The sequence below is a fragment of the Panthera tigris genome, chromosome F3, assembly GCF_018350195.1.
Source record: "Panthera tigris isolate Pti1 chromosome F3, P.tigris_Pti1_mat1.1, whole genome shotgun sequence".
NCBI lineage: Eukaryota > Metazoa > Chordata > Mammalia > Carnivora > Felidae > Panthera > Panthera tigris.
In genome coordinates, this window is record NC_056678.1 from 41813454 (window position 1) to 41832099 (window position 18646).

Below are 18646 nucleotides of genomic sequence, written 5' to 3' on the forward strand. Positions count from 1 at the left end.
TTTGTGAGTTTGAGCCCCGCATCGGGCTCTGTACTGACAGGTCAGAGCCTGGAGCCTGCTTTGGATTCTCTCTCTCTCTCTCTCTCTCTCTCTCTCTCTCTCTCTCTCAGAAATAAAGAAACAAAAAAATTTTAAGAGTTGGCTACTGCTCCCAAAGTTCCATGTTTAATTTGAAAATGGATGTTCTAAAGATAGAGATAAGTTAGCCTCACTCCTAATTTTTAATTTATTTATAGGGAAGGGGTAGAGCCCGATTCTTAGCTTTTATTCTTGGCCTTTCTTTAATCACAGTTTGACAGTGTTTTGCCATCATTTACTTGTTCTCCTCTAGTGCCTGCTATACGGCAGGTCCTGAACAAGTATTCAGGAAGTGAATGAACCATATGTATTCAGCTACAGAAAGAAGGTATTATTATTCACTTGCTACTAGTTAGCAGTTCTGATAAAGGCAAGGAAAGATACTGAAATCAGGATAAGTGATTTTTAAAATGATCTTGGGCTTTAGGGGTGCCTGGGTGGCTCAGTCGGTTAAGCGTCCACCTTCAGCTCAGGTCATGATCTCACACTCTGTGAGTTCAAGCCCTGCGTCAGGTTCTGTGCTAACAGCTCAGAGCCTGGAGCCTGCTTTGGATTCTGTGTCTCCTTCTCTCTCTGCCCCTCCCCTGCTCATGCTCTGTCTTTCTCTGTCTCAAAAATAAATAAAAACATTAAAATTTTTTTTTAAATGATCTTGTTCTAAAGCATGGGGTTTTAAGTCAGCATGATCTGCATTCAGATACTGACTCCAATCCCGCCCATCATCTTGGAAAAAAGTCTTGGTCTTTTGGGACCTTAAGTTTTTCATCTGTGGAATGGGATAATACTACCTACTTCACAGGGTTAAAGATAAAAAAAAAAAAAAGATATAAAATAACATAGGAAAAGTACAAAGATGCTTAGTAAATGTTCTCAGATCCTCTTTCCCGGGTTCTACTACTGACAAATGAGCAAACATCAACACACTAGGGTTCACCACGTGCTCTGGGTCTCCGTATGTCCTCACGTACAAAACGGAGGCAGTTGGCTAGGAATTTACCCAAGGGATACAGGAGTGCTGATGCATAGGGGCACTTGTACCCCAATGTTTTTGCAGCACTTTCAACAATAGCCAAATTATGGAAAGAGCCTAAATGTCCATCAGCTGATGAATGGATAAAGAAGTTGTGGTTTATATATACAGTGGAATACTACTTGGCAACGAGAAGGAATGAAATATGGCCTTTTGTAGCAACGTGGATGGAACTGGAGAGTGTGATGCTAAGTGAAATAAGTCATACAGAGAAAGACAGATACCATATGTTTTCACTCTTATGTGGATCCTGAGAAACTTAACGGAAGACCGTGGGGGAGGGGAAGGGGGAAAAAAAGTTAGAGAGGGAGGGAGGCAAACCATAAGAGACTCTTAAAAACTGAGAACATTCTGAGGGTTGATGGGGGGGTGGGAGGGAGGGGAGAGTGGGTGATGGGCATGAGGAGGGCACCTGTTGGGACGAGCACTGGGTGTTGTATGGAAACCAATTTTTGACAATAAATTTCATATTAAACACAACAAAACAAAACCCCAAACGGATGCAGTTGGAGCAGATGTGGCCTGTCCCCTCCCCGTGCTACACTAGTGGTTGGAAACTCAGATGCCCACAGGAGCTGGGCCGGCGACTCCAATGAGAGACATCAGTGCACTGAGAGCACGAGCCCTCTATAAAGGACCTAGCTGCTCTTGTGCTGCAGTTGGTCGTTCCCCAACCTGTGGGCCAAACGAAGCATGTCTGTGGAGGTCTGGGCCTGCAGGTCACTCTGTGACTTGTGCTATCCAGCTCTTTAAGTACTTTTTAAATTTTCAATTGTTGCGTACCAAAGAGATAGAGTTCCTGCACGTAGGCAAGAAAAATAATCATGGTGTGAGCAACACCCAGGAACCCACCACCTAATTGGAAAGAAAAGAATGTAAGCTTTCCTTTAGACATGTTCTGTGTGCCCCTCTGTTCTAATCCTGTTCTTAGCCCTTCAGAGGTAACCGTTTTCCTTTTCTTTTTTTTAAAGTTATTTATTTAGAGAGGGAGAAAAAGTGTGAGCGGGGGAGGGGCAGGGAGAGAGAGGGAGAGAGAGAATCCCATGCAGACTCCACACTCCGTGCAGTCTGATGTGGGGCTCGATCTCATGACCGTGAGATCATGACCTGAGCCAGTATCAAGAGCCAATATAGAAGACCCTTAACTGACTGAGCCACCCAGGCACCCCGAGATAACCATTCTTCTGAATTAACCTTTGTTTTTTAAAGTTTTTAGTGTCTATATCCCTAAACTATCTTTAGTGTTACAAATTAATAGCTTTAGATAAACACAGTCATACCAAATATATTCTGTGAGTTGCTTCCCTCCCTCCTCTCATCTTTTTCTCCCCCCCCCCCCAAATCTTATTTCAGAGTCAGCCATGTTGTGGCTTGTCACTGAAACCGTCACTGCTAAATAGTGGTTCATTACATGAGAAAACCACGATGTATTTTTCCACTCTACAGTTTTGGACATTTGGCTTGCTTGCAGTCTGTTGCTACCAGATACAGCTGCAGTCAATCTTTTCATCCAAGTTTCTCAAGGGCAGTGTTTTTCAAAGTGCGAGTTGTGACCCATTCATTTAGTGGGTCAGAAGGAGCATTTTTAAAAAAAATCAAGTGATCTAGGATAGGCATCTCATGTTGTAAAGTGTTGTTTCATAAAACGTTTGAATGTCGTAGCATGTATATATGCTCTATGCACATCCACAGTCATCCTACCAAAACAGTTTCACCAGCAGCGTCTGGTCTGCTCCACATCTATACCAACACTTAACATTAGGATCTTTAATTTGTGCCAATCCAGTGGGACTTGGATGGTTTATCACTTGGGTTTTAATTTACATTTCCCTCATTACCACTTGAGCTTGAGAAACTTCCTGTGCGTTGGCCTAGTTGGATTATTTTTTAAAAGAACCATTTGTTCTCCCAGTTGTACAAACCTGACTGTTGAGGTGAACCCAACTTTGTAACTCAAGAAGGTTCCCGTCTAACTGCCTACAGTTGGTGATTACTGGACCTTATGCTATCTAATGAATACAGCACATGTCAGATTGCGTGCAATTCACAAAGGCACAGAAAAGCATGGAATAACCCCTTGATGAGACAACCTGAAGCAAGGCAGTTTTAAAAGAACCAAACTCTAGAGGCGCCTTGGTGGCTCAGTTGGTTAAGCGTCCAACTTCGGCTCAGGTCATGATCTCGTGGTCCATGAGTTCGAGCCCCCCGTCGGGCTCTGTGCTGACAGCTCAGAGCCTGGAACCTGTTTTGGATTCTGTCTCCCTCTCTCTCTGACCCTCCCCTGCTCACGCTCTGTCTCTGTCTCAAAAATAAATAAACGTTAAACAAAAAAATTTAAAAGAACCAAACTCTAAAGTAATATGTAGTAGAGCTTTGATCACAAGGGATATATTCCTAGCACCTTTCAGAATCTTCTAATCATTGAACACTACTACAGCAAACCGAACTCTGTAGTAAAATTTCCGTGTGGTAAGTAGAAAAAAAATAAAGCTGTATTGACGAGCTGATGCTAGGAATTCAATTAGACTCATTCATTGGCTCGCATGTGCCTGTCAATTACCTGCGATTCACATTTGTATCTCAGCAGAATCTGAAACTATTTAACTGGTATTAATCCTTTGGAGTTGTGTACAAATAGTTGAGACCACACATGTCAGATCTTTGAATGCCAAATGTCTTCTGTACTTTCTTTTATTATCATCATAGTCTTTGCATCAAGATACATAGCAATGATAGCAGGTTTCTTTTTAAAGCTTAGTATTAAATATTAAATATCTTTCCCCATTTTAATTTTACATTACTCTGCCAAGAAAAAAACAAAATTAAAAGTCAAGTTACTTGAAGCCTGGACACACTTCCATGATTAGCCGGGCTATGTAAAAGTTGGTGGCTGTGTTCTTCCTGCTGTAAAAGCAGATCCAGGCCCTAGAAAGATGGGACCAGGTTCTAATTGTTTTTGAAAAGTGTGCTACAAAAATGGATGGCCTGTTATAAGCCAGGTTACAAAGTAAGGATGGGGGTAAGGAAGGGACATTTTCCTCCAGAAACAGGATTTCTGAAGAGTCCCAGTCCATCATTTTTTCCCAAAATGGCTGGAGGAGGGGTAAAATCTCAACATGAGCTTCGAAGTACTGTCTCTGTGAGGGGACGGTAGTTGCTTTGCCAACGAGGGGGACTGCTGAGGCGGGGCATGTCTGAGTCGGACCATCCCCACCCTCCTCAGCTAGGGAAATGGAGAGTCTGTTGCCCAGTGGGTGTGAAAGTGGGCTGAAGCTTGGTTGGTACTGAATTCTCTACGAGGTTTCTTCTAGAAACAGACAACTCAGACTCTTCCTCTCACATCAACAAAGAAGTTATTTTTAAAAGCACTTGGGAAGTTCCTCCTCCACCCCTCAGGTGGGAAGGCTCAGAGAAGGGAGTCATCAGTACAGCCCCCCTCCAGGCCGTAACGGAATTCTTGAAGGTTGGAGACCCCGTAGAAGTGGACAAAGGCTGCTGCCACCACCAGGACATGGAAAATCTGATGAGACTGGAACTGCAAGGGTAACAAGAGAAGAGCCTTTAGGACAGCGGCAAGGAGAGATTAGAAGTAAGTAGCAGAAAGCAGTCTCCTCCTTGAAAACATTTTTTTTTTGAATCATAAAAGTGGTATTTGCGTTGCAGAAAAATTTTAAAAATCTTATCGGCGATATGTCAAAATGGTAACCTTGGTTATTTCCCTGCCACGTACATATATGCACCCCCAAACACTACCCGATCTCCGTGTCTCTCACCGCCTTTTACTCAGACCTGTAACTGTGGCTGCTCTCATTCACCATCACAGGCCCTTCTGGAAGAGTCATCTCTTACCCATATGTCAAATTTTCCAGGAAAGAAGCGCTCGGGAATTCGAGCAGCATAAAGGCCAGCTCCGGTGATGTACATCACAGCCATGAGGAAGAACCAGCCCATCTGGCCCACTGTGGTGGCCTTGACAAAGCCCTCAGCAATAGTAAAGTGCATGGTGGGCACAACACCGCTCAAGCCAAGTCCCAGGAACACCCCTGAATAAAGCAGAGAGACGACCGTCAAGCAAGGAAGCATCCACTACACGGAAGGCACTGTTGTCTTTCTCCGGAATTCAGATGTTTAGTATGACAATTAGCTATCTTCCATGTTTAGGAAATTGAGCCCCTTGATGGATAACAGCAGACATTTCGTCAACATCCAGAATGGGAAGAAGGCTGTGTAAGTGCTAACATCGTTATTACCTTGTAAGGAGCACCAAGAGAAAATATTCCCCGTTCTTTACTATTTGTTAAGAAATGTGAAGCCTTACCAAAAAAAAAAAAAAAAAAAAAAAGAGAGAGAGAGAGAGAAGAGAGAGAGGGAGAGAGCGAGAGAGAGCAAAGGCCATATCTATTAAAGCCCTCTGATGGCTGACTCAGACACAGAGCCTAAATGGCAAGGCTTCAGGCAGATGGCTTGCAAGTCAGAGGGAAGTTGGGCACGTTTTCCATTAAGATCATAAAAGATTTAAGTAACAGAACTCTGACCTCCTGGGTAGACAGACACACCCAGATCGGAAGTTGTCAAGGCTGCAGGGACACACGAGTAGGTTAAGAGGAAGGGAAGAATGGGTGTTTGTCTCCACACCACCACACTACACATAACTGGAGGGCAGGGACGACCTTCTGCGTTTCTGTGGATGCCCTTGTTAAAGCACGGTGCCTTATTCTTTAACTTCTTTAACTTATTCTTTTAACTGAAGGTTAAAACACAGCAGACATGAAGTCCAAAGGGCCTAAAAACTAGCGGCAACTCGTGTGTTGCTTCCAGAATAAAGCTTAAAAGGGGTGTCCAGATGAGCCAACACAAAGATGTGTATGCTGACGGCTGCTACAGACGTTGTGACCAGTGTTTACGCTCAAGGTACTTTTTCGTTCACCAAACCCAGTCTTCCATTCCCTCAGGAAAAATAACTCCAGGTGTTTGAATTTTAATCCCTTGGTTTGAGTGCTTAGGACTCAGGTCATTAAAATGACCATGCTCTGTGCATCTTTTAGCTTTCTGAAACCAAATTTAGGAGTAGTCATTTTTATACTTGCAGTGGATCGATCAGCTTGGTGACCAGGTGTCCTGTTAGCTAGCATGCCACTGAAATAGTCTGAAACATGGGGGAGAACTGAACTTTGAAAATCCACGGTGTTCTGAAGGTTAAACACAAGTCCGGGTTCAGCTGGGCTCCCCAAACTGCAAACCACAGGGCCCAGGGTTGAGCCTATTAGGCCCAAGGCCCAAATACAAATGAGGTTTACACTAGGGCTTCCTACCCACCTGCTCTTGTCTGCCGGTGCTTAGGAGTGGCAAACCGGTCCCACTGTGCCACAATGATGGCAGAGATGCCCAGGACACAGACGATGGAGAGGTAGATGAGCCGTGGCTGTGGGGAGCAGTAGAAGGAGTAATAGAGCCAGGGGACAAAGCTCCCCATAATCAGTAGAGCAATCCCTGAATAATCCAGTCTAAAAAAGAGCCACAAAAATGAAATGAATCAGTGGGAGAAAGGAAGACATCCTATGGCTTGTTTAACTTGTTCTTTCTGTTCACCTGCTCCCAGATCTGACCATTCTGTCTCCCTCATTTCCCATACAATCCCATACATACATTTCCCATACAATCCTATATCCTGGATCAAACACCCACCAGGTCAAGCACGTCTGTTTTGCAATGGAAAAGTTTCTACGAACCCCTGATCACAGGACTTCATCCCTTCCCTCAGTTGTGGGCAGCCATATCTCCCCCTAGTGGATACTTCGATTTAGGAGTTCTGTCACAATTCCCTGATTCCCAGCTTTCCATTCACAAAGGGCTCTGAACGTCCTCCCTTCAGTTCTGATTAAGTTGAGTTCCTAAAACAAAACCCTTAAATTGGGAGTATTCTTAAGAGGTACTGTTTTGACTTAGTCGACTTTTTTAACGATAAAAATGTATACCAGTGTTACAGGAAAAACAAAACAACCCACCATCACAACCAAAACCACCACCACCACCAAGCAAATAAACAGAACTCCGGGGGGCGCCTGGGTGGCTCAGTCGGTTGAGGGTCCAACTTCGGCTCAGGTCATGATCTCGGGGGTTCGTGAGTTCGAGCCCCATGTCGCGGGCTCTGTGCTGACAGCTCAGAGCCCGGAGCCTGCTTGGGATTCTGTGTCTCCCTCTCTCTCTGCCTCTCCCCCGCTCACGCTGTCTCTCTCTGTCTCTCAAAAATGAATAAACATTGAAAAAAAATTAAAAACACAAAAACAACAAACAGAACTCCGGGCGCAGCGTGGGGGAATATGAAAAGCGTTAGATGAGGGGCATCTGGGGCTGCCAGAGTGCCTGGGCAGCACAGATAAGCTTAACTTGACTGGTGGGTAGGAACGCTGGCAGAATGAAGCATGGAACACTGCCACACCCTGCCGGGCCAACAGGAAGGCCAGATAGTACTGGGCATGTGCTCGAAGAGCAGCCCACTGGCACCCCAAGTTTACAAAAGGACAGTGCTGCACGGGTAAAAAATATGTTCCACACTCGGGTTCTATCAGTTGCGGAGGCTGTGGGGCATTTTTCCATGAAGGATTTAAGAGAAAAACTGTACCACCTTACTATGCCCACAAAATAGAAAGCCTTTCCTCTGGCCCGTCAATCAGGGAACCTTCAGGAGTTATTGGCGTTTCCACTACCCAGTCAGCCCTCCAGTCACAACATGTTGACAGTCGCATGTGGTCTTTCCCTCCTGACGTTCTTTCAACTCACTTGGAAAAAGTCCGAGAGACTTTCTCTGAATGACAATAGACGGTGTGAAAGAGCCAGGAGAAGCTGAGACAGAGCACTGCACCCAAAAAGAACATCCCAAAAACCACCTTCTCCTGTAGAGGGGCCATGAAGTACATATTTGGTCTGAGCATGGTCAAGATTCCCAAAAAGAGAAACAGCACAAAACCTGCAGGAGGGAAAAGAAAAAAAAAAAAAAAAGCCTAAGGAAAAAGAGAGTACGTGCACTTTTGACAGTTGATGGCATTAAATCAGTACTAAAGCTACAAGGGTTGAGCTGTGGGAACCGCAGTCTAAAATTTCAAGAGAAAATGGCAACAGTCGTAGAAACCCTGACTAAAAGAGCACTTTTTTTTTTTTTTGAAATACCAGCATTTTGTTTTGACAGCAGGAATTTATGAAGTCGAAGGGTCTGCCTCCATCGAGGACAGTTCTGCCAGGGATCACATGAGAACATCTGGTTCTAATTTCTTTTCCGGGTTCTAGGCCTTCCTCCTCTCGTCTCAGAGATCATGATCGAGGATCAATCCATCAGAACAGCTTTGCCCTTTTTCCGACCCATGGACAAAGGCTATACAATCCCTTGAGATTTGAGAAGACAAAAACAATGGGTATTTCCCCCACCCAGATCACTCACCAAGCAGATGGGTCCAGATGTTGCCAGTTTCTGTATGGATGCGGAAAATGCTCTTGAAGCAAGCCCGGAAGGAGGGCATCGGCGGTCTGTGGCCATGTAGCAGGTAGTCATTGTCCTTCAGCCAGTCGGGGAGTACGTCATATGGGATGACCCTCCAGCGTCCCTCCCAGACCTGGAATACATACACACTCTCTGAGAAGGGTCCCAAAGGAGGCCAGTCTCTCCAGGCACAAGGGGCGAAGGACAGCCAGTCTAGGAGAGTGTCAAGCATGCTTTGGGTGGTCCTAGGTAACAGGGAATCAGCCAAGACAGAGTGTCAATGAGGCTATCACAGTACTGTGTATCTCGACCAATTTTTGTTAATGCCTTTGTTCTTCGTTCTGTTAGTTTATCTGGATGTGGTTTAGATTAAGCGTATCTCAATCTTTAAAATTTCAAAATTAATACAGTGAGTGAAAACAAAGAAATAGAAATGAAATATATGGTTTCAAAAAACATACTTTTTTTGCCCTCCTCTGCTCCTCTGCTCCAGGGGATTCTGGTTGACCCCTGCTCGATCCTTTCCCCCCAGTAGATTCTAAGTCCTCCTTAGGTTGAGACTGTGTCTTTTTAGAGCAGTGATTCTTAACCCAGGGCACATGGACAATGGACAGAATGCAGGGAGTGGATGGAAATTTGGATGGGAAGAAATTATTTTTATTTTCACTCACTCTAACTGAAATCTAACGTTTCTTTCAATTATAAATGTGGACAACAAAGCCCAGTAGTTCTAGACCTTTTGACTGTCACCCACAGAAATCATAGATATTTTCATACATTAGCTTTGCAGATACCAAAATATTGTTATTCTTCACTGCTTAGAAATTATAAATTTAAATAAAATACGTTATCATTTTCCATGAATGCATATTTAATGTGTTCGTAAAGGAGGCCCACATGAAAATTTTAAGTTTTAAAAATTAAAAAATTCTGATGACTGCCAAAGGGATCCATGGCCAAAAAAAAAAAAAAAAAAAAAGAAGCAGCTAAGAACTTCTGTTTTAGAATATATTTTGAACAACGTCTAACATGGTAGGCAATACAGATTCAGGCATAAAAGTTCTTCAATCCAATGCATGTTTGCCAGCTGGGAGCATCCCCAGGAAGCCTGCCGTCCTTCTCCTTCCAGAACAGAAGCCAGCGGGCTGTACCTTATACACAAACTCCTCCATCTTCTCCATGGCGTGGTGGGCTTGCAGGGGAAGTGTCAGTACCCGCACTTCCTCCTCCTCTTCCTGGGGCACTGGGCATGCTTGCTCTTCTTCAGCCTGTAGGGGGAAAAAAAAAACCAAAACCCCCAAAAACAATCCTAAGAGTCATCTCATAAATGGTGCTATTCCAGATCAGAAAGATCCAGAGAAACCCAAGCTGAACGCTTTCTGCCTAGCTTCTCTCCTATACATAGGGCCTTGCGGCTTTTTTCTCTAAAAACATGACAGTGAGTTTATAACACTACAGTTCAAGCTTTATTAATACTTGGTACAGGCTGGGTGGATGCTCAATTCAGCAGGCAGAAGACAGACTGATGGGGACTGACATCAAAGCGATATCGGATTGGCACGTCAGTCCTACCTGTTCTTTAAGTCGGGACAGCCCATCCTTACCTCTTGGACAGTGGTTCCCAACTGTCCCCCATTTCCCAAATGTTTCTCTATTCCAGACCACTGAATTCTCAAAACAATGGAAAAGACAGAGTCGCAGAGATTCCCTTAACAATTTAAATCTGTTCCTAGTTCCCTGTGCACTGACTCTGGGGATTATATCATGACGGAAACTTTGTATTCCTAGCAGCTCCCAGAGGTATCAGGGCCTTCAAACTTGGTTCTGTAGAAAGCAGCAGCACTGAGTCCTGTACCCCAAGGAAGCTTGACATAAAACGTGCACACGGGTGAGCACTCCCCTATCAGGGAGAGAGACTTTTCTCTCAGTCCCAAGGCTCCAAACCATGGAGATGGAAAGCCTGGAGGTTCAGCTCCTTCTCTGGGCTATTCTTTCTCTCTCCTGTTGATGGGCCCTGGGAAACAAATGGTCCCTCTTAAACTTTGTGATGTAGATTCCTGTTTGCCTACCCCAATGTCCATTCTCTCTCTCTTCCTCAGTAAAAAGGTCCTTGGTTTTACGCAGGGTGGCAATGTTACTGTGATTTTACTCGGCCGAGTGAAGAGGTCTAAAGTCCAGTGAGGCTGAATAGAATGATGTAACTAAGATCTGGCCTATGGGCTGTAAATGGAAGGGTTGTGAGGTACTTCCAGAAAGGGTGGGCCCTCCTCCTCTTTCCCCTTATTCATTTTTTTTTTTTAAATTTTTTTTCAACGTTTTTTATTTATTTTTGGGACAGAGAGAGACAGAGCATGAACGGGGGAGGGGCAGAGAGAGAGGGAGACACAGAATCGGAAACAGGCTCCAGGCTCTGAGCCATCAGCCCAGAGCCCGACGCGGGGCTCGAACTCACGGACCGCGAGATCGTGACCTGGCCGAAGTCGGACACTTAACCGACTGCGCCACCCAGGCGCCCCTCCCCTTATTCATTTTTGAGAGTAGTGAGCAAGAGAGTGAGTAGGGGAGGGGCAGAGAGAGAAGGAGATAGAGAATCCCAAGCAGGCTCCGCGTGGTCAGCGCAGAGTCCTATGTGGGACTTGAACTCACTACTGTGAGATCACGACCTGAGCCGAAATCAAGAATCGGACGCTTAACTGACCGAGCCACCCAGGCGCCCCCTTCCCCCTTCCTCTTTTGTAGTGGCTCATAGGTGGATGTGATGGGTAACATTAAGAATGAAGGAGGAGCGGGGCACCTGGGTGGCTCAGTCGGTTGGGCGTCCGACTTTGGCTCAGGTCGTGATCTCACGGTTCGTGGGTTCGAGCCCCGCATCGGGCTCTGTGCTGACAGCTCGGAGCCTGGAGCCTGCTTCAGATTCTGTGCCTCCCTCTCTCTCTGCCCCAACCCACTCGCATTCTGTCTCTGTCTCTCTCAAAAATAAATAAACATTAAAAAAAAAAAAAGATACGGATAATACAGTATGATAAGGACTGGGATAGAGATACTCCCAGGGTGCTATGGTTCCGCCTTTGGGGAGAGAGGGGAGATCGTAAAAAAGTGGAGACTGACACAGGCCTAATGAGAGGTTCTGATCAAAAGAATGACTCCTGGGAAGACAACTTACTTTGGTTGGGTTGGCAATGGCCCGTTTGCCCTTCTCTTCTAGCAGGGGTCCCAGTTCAGCCAGCTCCACTGTGTCCGTTTCCCTGTTACTGGCAGGAGCCCCATTGCCCTGTGCCACCACAGATCCTTTGTGAGAAGACATCTGGCCGGTACCTCAGTCCCCTGCAGCTTCAGCTTGGGGATAGGTTGGGGTCTCTCAGCCCCAGGGGGCAGAGATCTCCCTGTGGTGGTAAACACTAAAAGCAAACACAAACACGAAGGGTATTGAGAATTGATTCCTCTTACAGTTTCATATCCGCGAGTCGACACTGAGTAAGACACAGCTAATCAACGCACATCCTGTCTCCAATTCTGAAGGCCAGTTAACTGCTAAATTCAAATCCATCCCTTGTTCTCCCTCTTTAATATTAGTCTTTACTCAGAACTTCACTAATCTGACAGATAAGGTTGAAAATGTAACATCTGGTTGCTTGTCTTCAAAGGATCTGTGGTTATGGTACCAAACTGTCACCAGGAAAATCAGCTACTCACCTGCAACCCCCTCTCCCAAGTGTGGAGCCCATTTAGTGAGGAGAGTCTAGCCTACCATTCCCAAAGCAATTCTGCCCAAGAAACACTTGGTTCTGAGAATGAGGAGCAAAAATATGAAGCCAGCCCCTTGAACAACACGGGTTTGAACTGCATGGGTCCACTTATATGCAGATGTTCCTCAGTACATATATGTACAGTAATGTGAATGTAAATATATTTTCTCTTCCTCATGATTGTCTTAATACCATTTTCTTCTTTCCAGCTTACTATATTGCAAGAATACAGCATATACTACATATAACATACAAAATATGTGTTAATCAACTGTTTATATTATTGGTAAGACTTCTGGTCAACAGTAGGCTATTAGTAGTTAACTTCTGGGGAAGTCAAAAGTTATTATGTGTATTTTCAACTGTGCAGGGGTCAGTGCCCCTAACCTCTGTGTTGTTCAAGGGTCATTTATACTTCAAGACCACCTGAGCCGTAGAAATAAATTAAATGCCAACTGAACTCAGTTGGGCTTTATCTACAAATGCTCTGACAAACGTGCCTTGCATGCAGAAGGAACTTGGTTGAGAGCTAGATGCCCGGGGGTTAATTTCTCTGCAATGTCTACTAATTCCATTGTAGGATTATAGCCTGGGTTCAACATTTGTATAACAAGCTTTCATCACAATCTCTCCTTAAAGCAAGCAATAACTTACCTGGAAGCAGGAAGTTGAAGACAAGGAGGCAGCCCCAGCCTTGCCCTTTGCCACACACATACCAAACAACCGGCTCAGCAAGAGCTTGTCCCCACCACCACTGCTCATCATCTAAGCGCCACTCAAATTAGTCTTTCAGAAACTAGAGACAGGCACACAAATCCTTAACCAGAGAAACCTAGAACTCAGTTTTCTAGGAAAAACTTCAAACACTTGAGGTTCTCCTGAGTTGGACTTCAGGGAGTAGTCTTTCAATCAGGCCTCAGGGAGATGAAAATATGAAAATGATATCGAAAAAGAGAGGAAAAGTGCCCAAAGATGTCCGTCATCTTGTAAATTACTAGTCGAACCCCTCCCCCCACAACAAAGGAGTTTATTACTCCTAGCAATAGTAATGACCAGCATATTCGCATTTTTATGCACTGGTTATCCAAACCCAATAACCACAGGGCCAAACAATACCTGCACAGGGAGTGGGCTGCACTACCAGAGAGGAAATTTAAGCTTAGGGAATCCAACCCTTTTATAATAGGCAGTAAGTAATCACCACTGCTTGTGAGAGACATTGTATCTATCTCCCACCGCTGTTCACTATATAAACATCTTTGATATCTTTTTTTGTTTCAAGTTTTTATTTAAATCCCTGTGTGTGTGTGTGTGTGTGTGTGTGTGTGTGTGTGTGTGTGTGGTGTGTTTTTAAACATCTTTGATATCTGTACCAGTTCTCTTTTCATCCAACACCGATTATAGTTCCTTCTCGGGGATTACAATTGGATATATGTAGTCAGATGAGGGCAGTCCTCAGGTTTCAAAAGTCATGCTATGCTCAACTCACAAGCACAGCTGACAGCAACAGGCAAATCGAGTTCAAGAGAGCAAACAGTAACTCACTGTACAGCAGACCTTTATATGGTGTCAACACATAGACAGTTTTTCTTCCATGAAATGCGCAAGATTCTGACAAGACTGACGCCAGCCCGCAGCCATAGTGAACAACTGAGCCCAAGGTGAACAGGAAACTGAAGGCCCCTGAAAACCTCAGGAAATAGGCAATCCACATAAGAAACACTGGGAAATCTTTTTCAATAGGTTGACCGCAAAACATATTTCCTCAGAGTGAATAAACAGCTTTCCTCAGAAATAATTTATGCAAGAGGAAAAAAAAAAGTTTTGGGCCCTTTGGAGAGGTCTGAATAGGGGAATACACTTAGCTTAAAACACTGCTGCCAGCACTTTAGAGACAGGCCACAAGGCGAAAGAAAGAAAGAAAGAAAGAAAGAAAGAAAGAAAGAAAGAAAGAAAGAAAGAAAGAAAGAAAGAAAGAAAGAAAGAAATTAAGAAAATACTCAGGTTCTGTGATATGTAACCTTGATTTTGGTCAGACCCTATACAGTATTTCAAAATGAATGAATGAATAGGGCAGCTTTCTAGTCGGCAAGCATATGACTTATTAGCTTCTTGTCATTAGTTAAGGGTTTATGTACTTTTTCTTGTGCTTGTGGGGCTTTCTCCTTTTCCTCAGAGTAAGCCAATACATTCACTGAATATTTAACAAATATATTTAGCACTAGCACCCTAAGGTATTCTAAGGTACTGTGCAAAATACCCAGTTGAACAAGTGTCTTCAAAGAGCCTTTAACCAGATGGCACAAGGTCATTTGTGACATGTACGAAATCAGCGATACAATTTCACTGTTCCAGGAGGGCAGTGGAGGGAGAGAACACATAACCTAGGATGGCCACACACTAAATTCAGTTATTTCAAATGCTGTGTAACTATTTCACTTGAGGCAATGAGAATAATATAGGCAAACGTTTAAGTTGGGCAGGTAGGGTGAGAGACCCAATGCAGAATCCAGCTTGATATTCATTTCTTCATTTGATCTGCAAAGTTTTTATACCCTCAAGTCTAATGGTCTCCTAGGATGATCTCTGTCTCTTGGCCATCATTAGTCTTCTCGCTTTCAGCCCAAATCACTCTCTGCTAATTCTTCTGATTTCCCTCTAGCTCCTCTATCACTAGCTCCTACACCTCCCCTCAGCGTGGTCTTCTAGGCCCAGAGTCACTAAACGTAACAGACATCCTAGTTAACTCACAAACCAGCCAGCAGCGGCAACTCATCACACAAGGTACGGCATCATGCATCATGTAAAGTACATACAATGGAGGTCAATGGAGATCACATCATCATAGTGAGCAAAGTCCATTGTCCGGTTTGGTCTTCTAAACTGTAGCAACACAGAGACAGGAAAGGGAGAGATAGGGATCGGAGGTCTGGCAAGAGAGGAGAGCAAATAACACGAGGACCTGGAAATATAACTTCTGATAGGGTGACCACTCATGAACAACCGGGGATGGTTACAAGCAAGTGTTTTTGTCTCTATTGTATAAAACCAGCATAAACCCTTAAGGTCTTAGGACTGATTCTGAGAACACTCACGTGCATCAAATATACTTCAGCTTTCTGCCAGCTTTCTACATCCTTATGTATTTTAGAGGAAATACATTTCCCCTCAAACTCGCCACACCCAATATAGCAAATTATAACTGGGCCTAACTCCACTGAGTGCATTTTTGATGGGATTTCTTCAATTCAAGCTAATAAAATCTTTACCACTAAGCTTTCCAACTGGATAAACCTATGATATTAGAGAATAAAGCTGTGGAGGCAGGGAGGTGTTTGTGCTCCTATAAATAAGATAATCCTGTGCCACACTTGGGAAAGAACTGATTCTTAATCACCGGCCAGTTCTAGCTACAGTTTGTGTCCCTCACAGTTTCTGGAGACATTTATTCTGTGAGCCAGTTCTGTGAACCAGTTTCCCTCCTTCCCTGGAGTCAAAGGCATAAAGCTTCTTCTGGAAATTTTTAATCTAGAGTCCCCGGACCCTTAGAAATTCTGTGGCTAGGCATGGGTAGGCTCTATCTACGTCTGCCCGACTCTACTGTTCTAAAGCAAGATTACTCTAGCAGTAAAGTCAAAGAACACAGCCATCTTCTCGATGCACGCCTCTGTTAGAGGTGGTTTCACAACCGTTGGGGGAAAAGTGAGTCAAGGCCAAGGCCTATGTTTGAAAATCACCAGAGTGCAGTAATGGTGCCGTGGCTTTCTCACGGGAGGCTAAGTGTCACTGACTTAGAGTCTGAAGTGGAACATCACAATCTAACTTCCTTTGTAGCTGTTCTCCAGCTAGCCCAACAGAAGGAGTCTTTTTGATCCCAAACAGAGACAGAGAACCTTTTTCAAATGCCATGACAAAAAAAAAAAAAAAAAAAAAAACAAAAAAAAAACACACAGGCTTATGGAGTTGTATGCCAGTCCCTGTTTTTAATACCTGGCTTTCAGATACATGGTCGATACAGTTATACATCACAGCAGTCACTTTACAAGGTGTGTCTCGGAAGCCCCAACCTAGATGCATGCCTAAAAGTCAATCAGTCGGAACTGGTTTGCCTACAGGGCACGTTCAAGGATCCTTTCAATCTAAGATAACTACAAACTTTACAAACATTAATCATGCCAACGTTTCTGAACAGGAGAAGGGGGTTAACTCTGAGCACAGTGAGAGGAGCAAAATCCGGTGGGCAACATTAGAGATAAACGGACATTAAGGGAAAAATGTAATGACTCTGATGAGTATCCGTACTAGGAAAAAAACAAACAAACAAAAACAAACACCATAATTAATAAAGCTTCTGGGTTTAAGGATGACTGTTTAGTTCACCAGTGTGATTACAGGTAGATGGGACAGGATAATATAGCAAGAGTGTTAAAGAGTTTCAGTGTGGCTTTATAGCATAGGAGTCAAAGGAAATTTCCTAGGCAAACAGAGAACGAACTTAACTGGCCTAGAAAGAAGCACAAACTCTATTCTTTCTCCATCTGACAATATCTATTGATTATTTACAATGTACACGGCACTGTGGCTACAGAGATAAGGCAAAGGAGCATTAGAGGCCTAGCATGGTTGCTGACCTCTATTTTAAGAGGGGGCAATAATTTTTGTTTTCTACCAACATCCCTACAAGGCCAAACGTCAGTAAATGCTGGAGGAGAAGTTCAGAAGAAAAGTTCAACTTTAGTTGGAACGATCAGGAAAGGTTTTGTGGAAGATTTTAAGGAAGTATCTTGATAGGTAAAGATGGGACTAGTGGCCATTCCAGAAGCACACCTGGTATGAACCAAAGCAGGCTCGAAAGAACATAGTGCCCAGGGCAGTGAATAATCCATTTTTCTATAAGGGAATCTTCCAAAGGCAAAATGAGGCCAGACTGAAAAAACTGAAGATAGCCTAAAAGCCTACTTAAGGTGGTGCACTTTACCCATTCGCAATGGCGAGCCTAGTGATCCTTTCCTACTTGCAGGCAGAGTGGTCATTTATTTTTTAAATCCCTTCAGAATCATGTAAATTTTTTGGCCACTGAGAACAGAAGGCTTTCAGATTCTACTCTGCAAGTAGGTATATTCTGTGGAGGTCTACCTTAAAACCAAAGCTTTGAAGACCTAAAATCTCAAACATGAGATGGCATACATCGATGTGAGATTTCTGAGGTAATAAAATTCCGTTTTCCCCCAGTTTGGATTTTGCTCACATTTCAGCTTTTAGGATTACCTTAAATAAAGGTAAATTGTCCACTAATCTCCCTTTCTCTCCCAAGTCGAGGTGGGGACACTGTTACGGTTCGATCTGCCAAGGACTTGTGGTCGAGGACCCTGGGGGCTGCCCCTGCCACCAAAGGCTGAGAGAGGTGGTTCTGCGACCCGAGCCCGCACCCCCCACTCCCCACTTGCCTGGCGCAGCGGCCTTGGGAGCCGGCTTAGCTCTGGCCTGGCCCGTCTCGATACAGGGCCGGAATCCAGACGTCTCGACCTCCCACCGGGGCTGGGAAGACTCGGCACTCACCGGGACTGTGGCAGTCGGGAGAAAGTCGGAGGACGAGCAGCCCACCCGCCCTTAAATTGTAGTGGAGGCCGCCTCGGAGGCGGCGCGAAGTGGGAGGGGCCGGAAATGTTTACAACCCCGACCGCAGAGTAGCCGGGAGGCGCGGCCGGCTCCTGGGTGGGGGTCTCGAGACCCTTGGGGCGTCTGGGCAAGTCAGTCCCAAGGGCTGTCCCAGCCTCAGGCCTGCGCCGAGGCTCCCGGGGGTTCCTGAGCTGCGGCCGGTCCCCGCACACCCGCTCGCCGCAGCAGCCGGGGGGAACTTACGGCCGGCAGGCGGGCTCTGCTGGGGGCCGCGATCCCCGGCGCTACATCCCGCGGCGCTGGAGGCGGCTGCAGCCGAGCGGCCCCGGATCTTCAGCGCCTTCCCCGCGCCGGAAGGGGCGCGCGACCACTCGGCGTCACCTCCGTGGCCGCGTCACCTCCTCTCGGGTGCTCCCTCCTCCTCCTGACAGGCATTCCTCCCGCTTTTCCAATCACAGGCCCGGTCCCCTCGGCCACGCCTCCCGCTCGCGGGGTGCCACCCCATCCGACCTGGCCCCGCCCCCTACGCGGTAGGCCCCACCTGCGAGGCCCTGTTTCCCGCGGCAGGCCCCGCCCCCTCGCTCCGCTCCAATCATGAACTCCTCCTCTAAAAGGACCACACCTCCAAGTCACTAACTGGAGCACGCGATAGAGAAGGAATTTCAGGGAATTAGACCGAGCCCTGCGAAGGAATGCCAA

The 18646-nt window shown here is 45.3% G+C and overlaps 1 protein-coding gene across 3 annotated transcripts; it reads right to left on the bottom strand.

Annotated features, from left to right (window-relative positions):
- Positions 1–3766: 3766 nt before the first annotated feature.
- On the bottom strand, positions 3767–18364 carry ADIPOR1 (adiponectin receptor 1). Of its 3 annotated transcripts, none has more exons than XM_042976075.1 (8): positions 18191–18364; positions 11746–11980; positions 9734–9850; positions 8544–8715; positions 7889–8075; positions 6425–6612; positions 4958–5151; positions 3767–4643 (listed from the first exon to the last, which is right to left on the bottom strand). In XM_042976075.1, exons 2-8 carry the CDS (start codon positions 11884–11886, stop codon positions 4515–4517), a joined length of 1128 nt encoding a protein of 375 aa, XP_042832009.1. In that variant the 5' UTR covers positions 11887–11980; positions 18191–18364; the 3' UTR covers positions 3767–4514. The 3 variants fall into 3 exon arrangements, with proteins under 3 accessions (XP_042832009.1, XP_042832010.1, XP_042832011.1); XM_042976076.1 differs by lacking the exon at positions 18191–18364 and adding an exon at positions 17888–18180; XM_042976077.1 differs by lacking the exon at positions 4958–5151.
- Between the last annotated feature and the right edge of the window lie 282 nt (positions 18365–18646).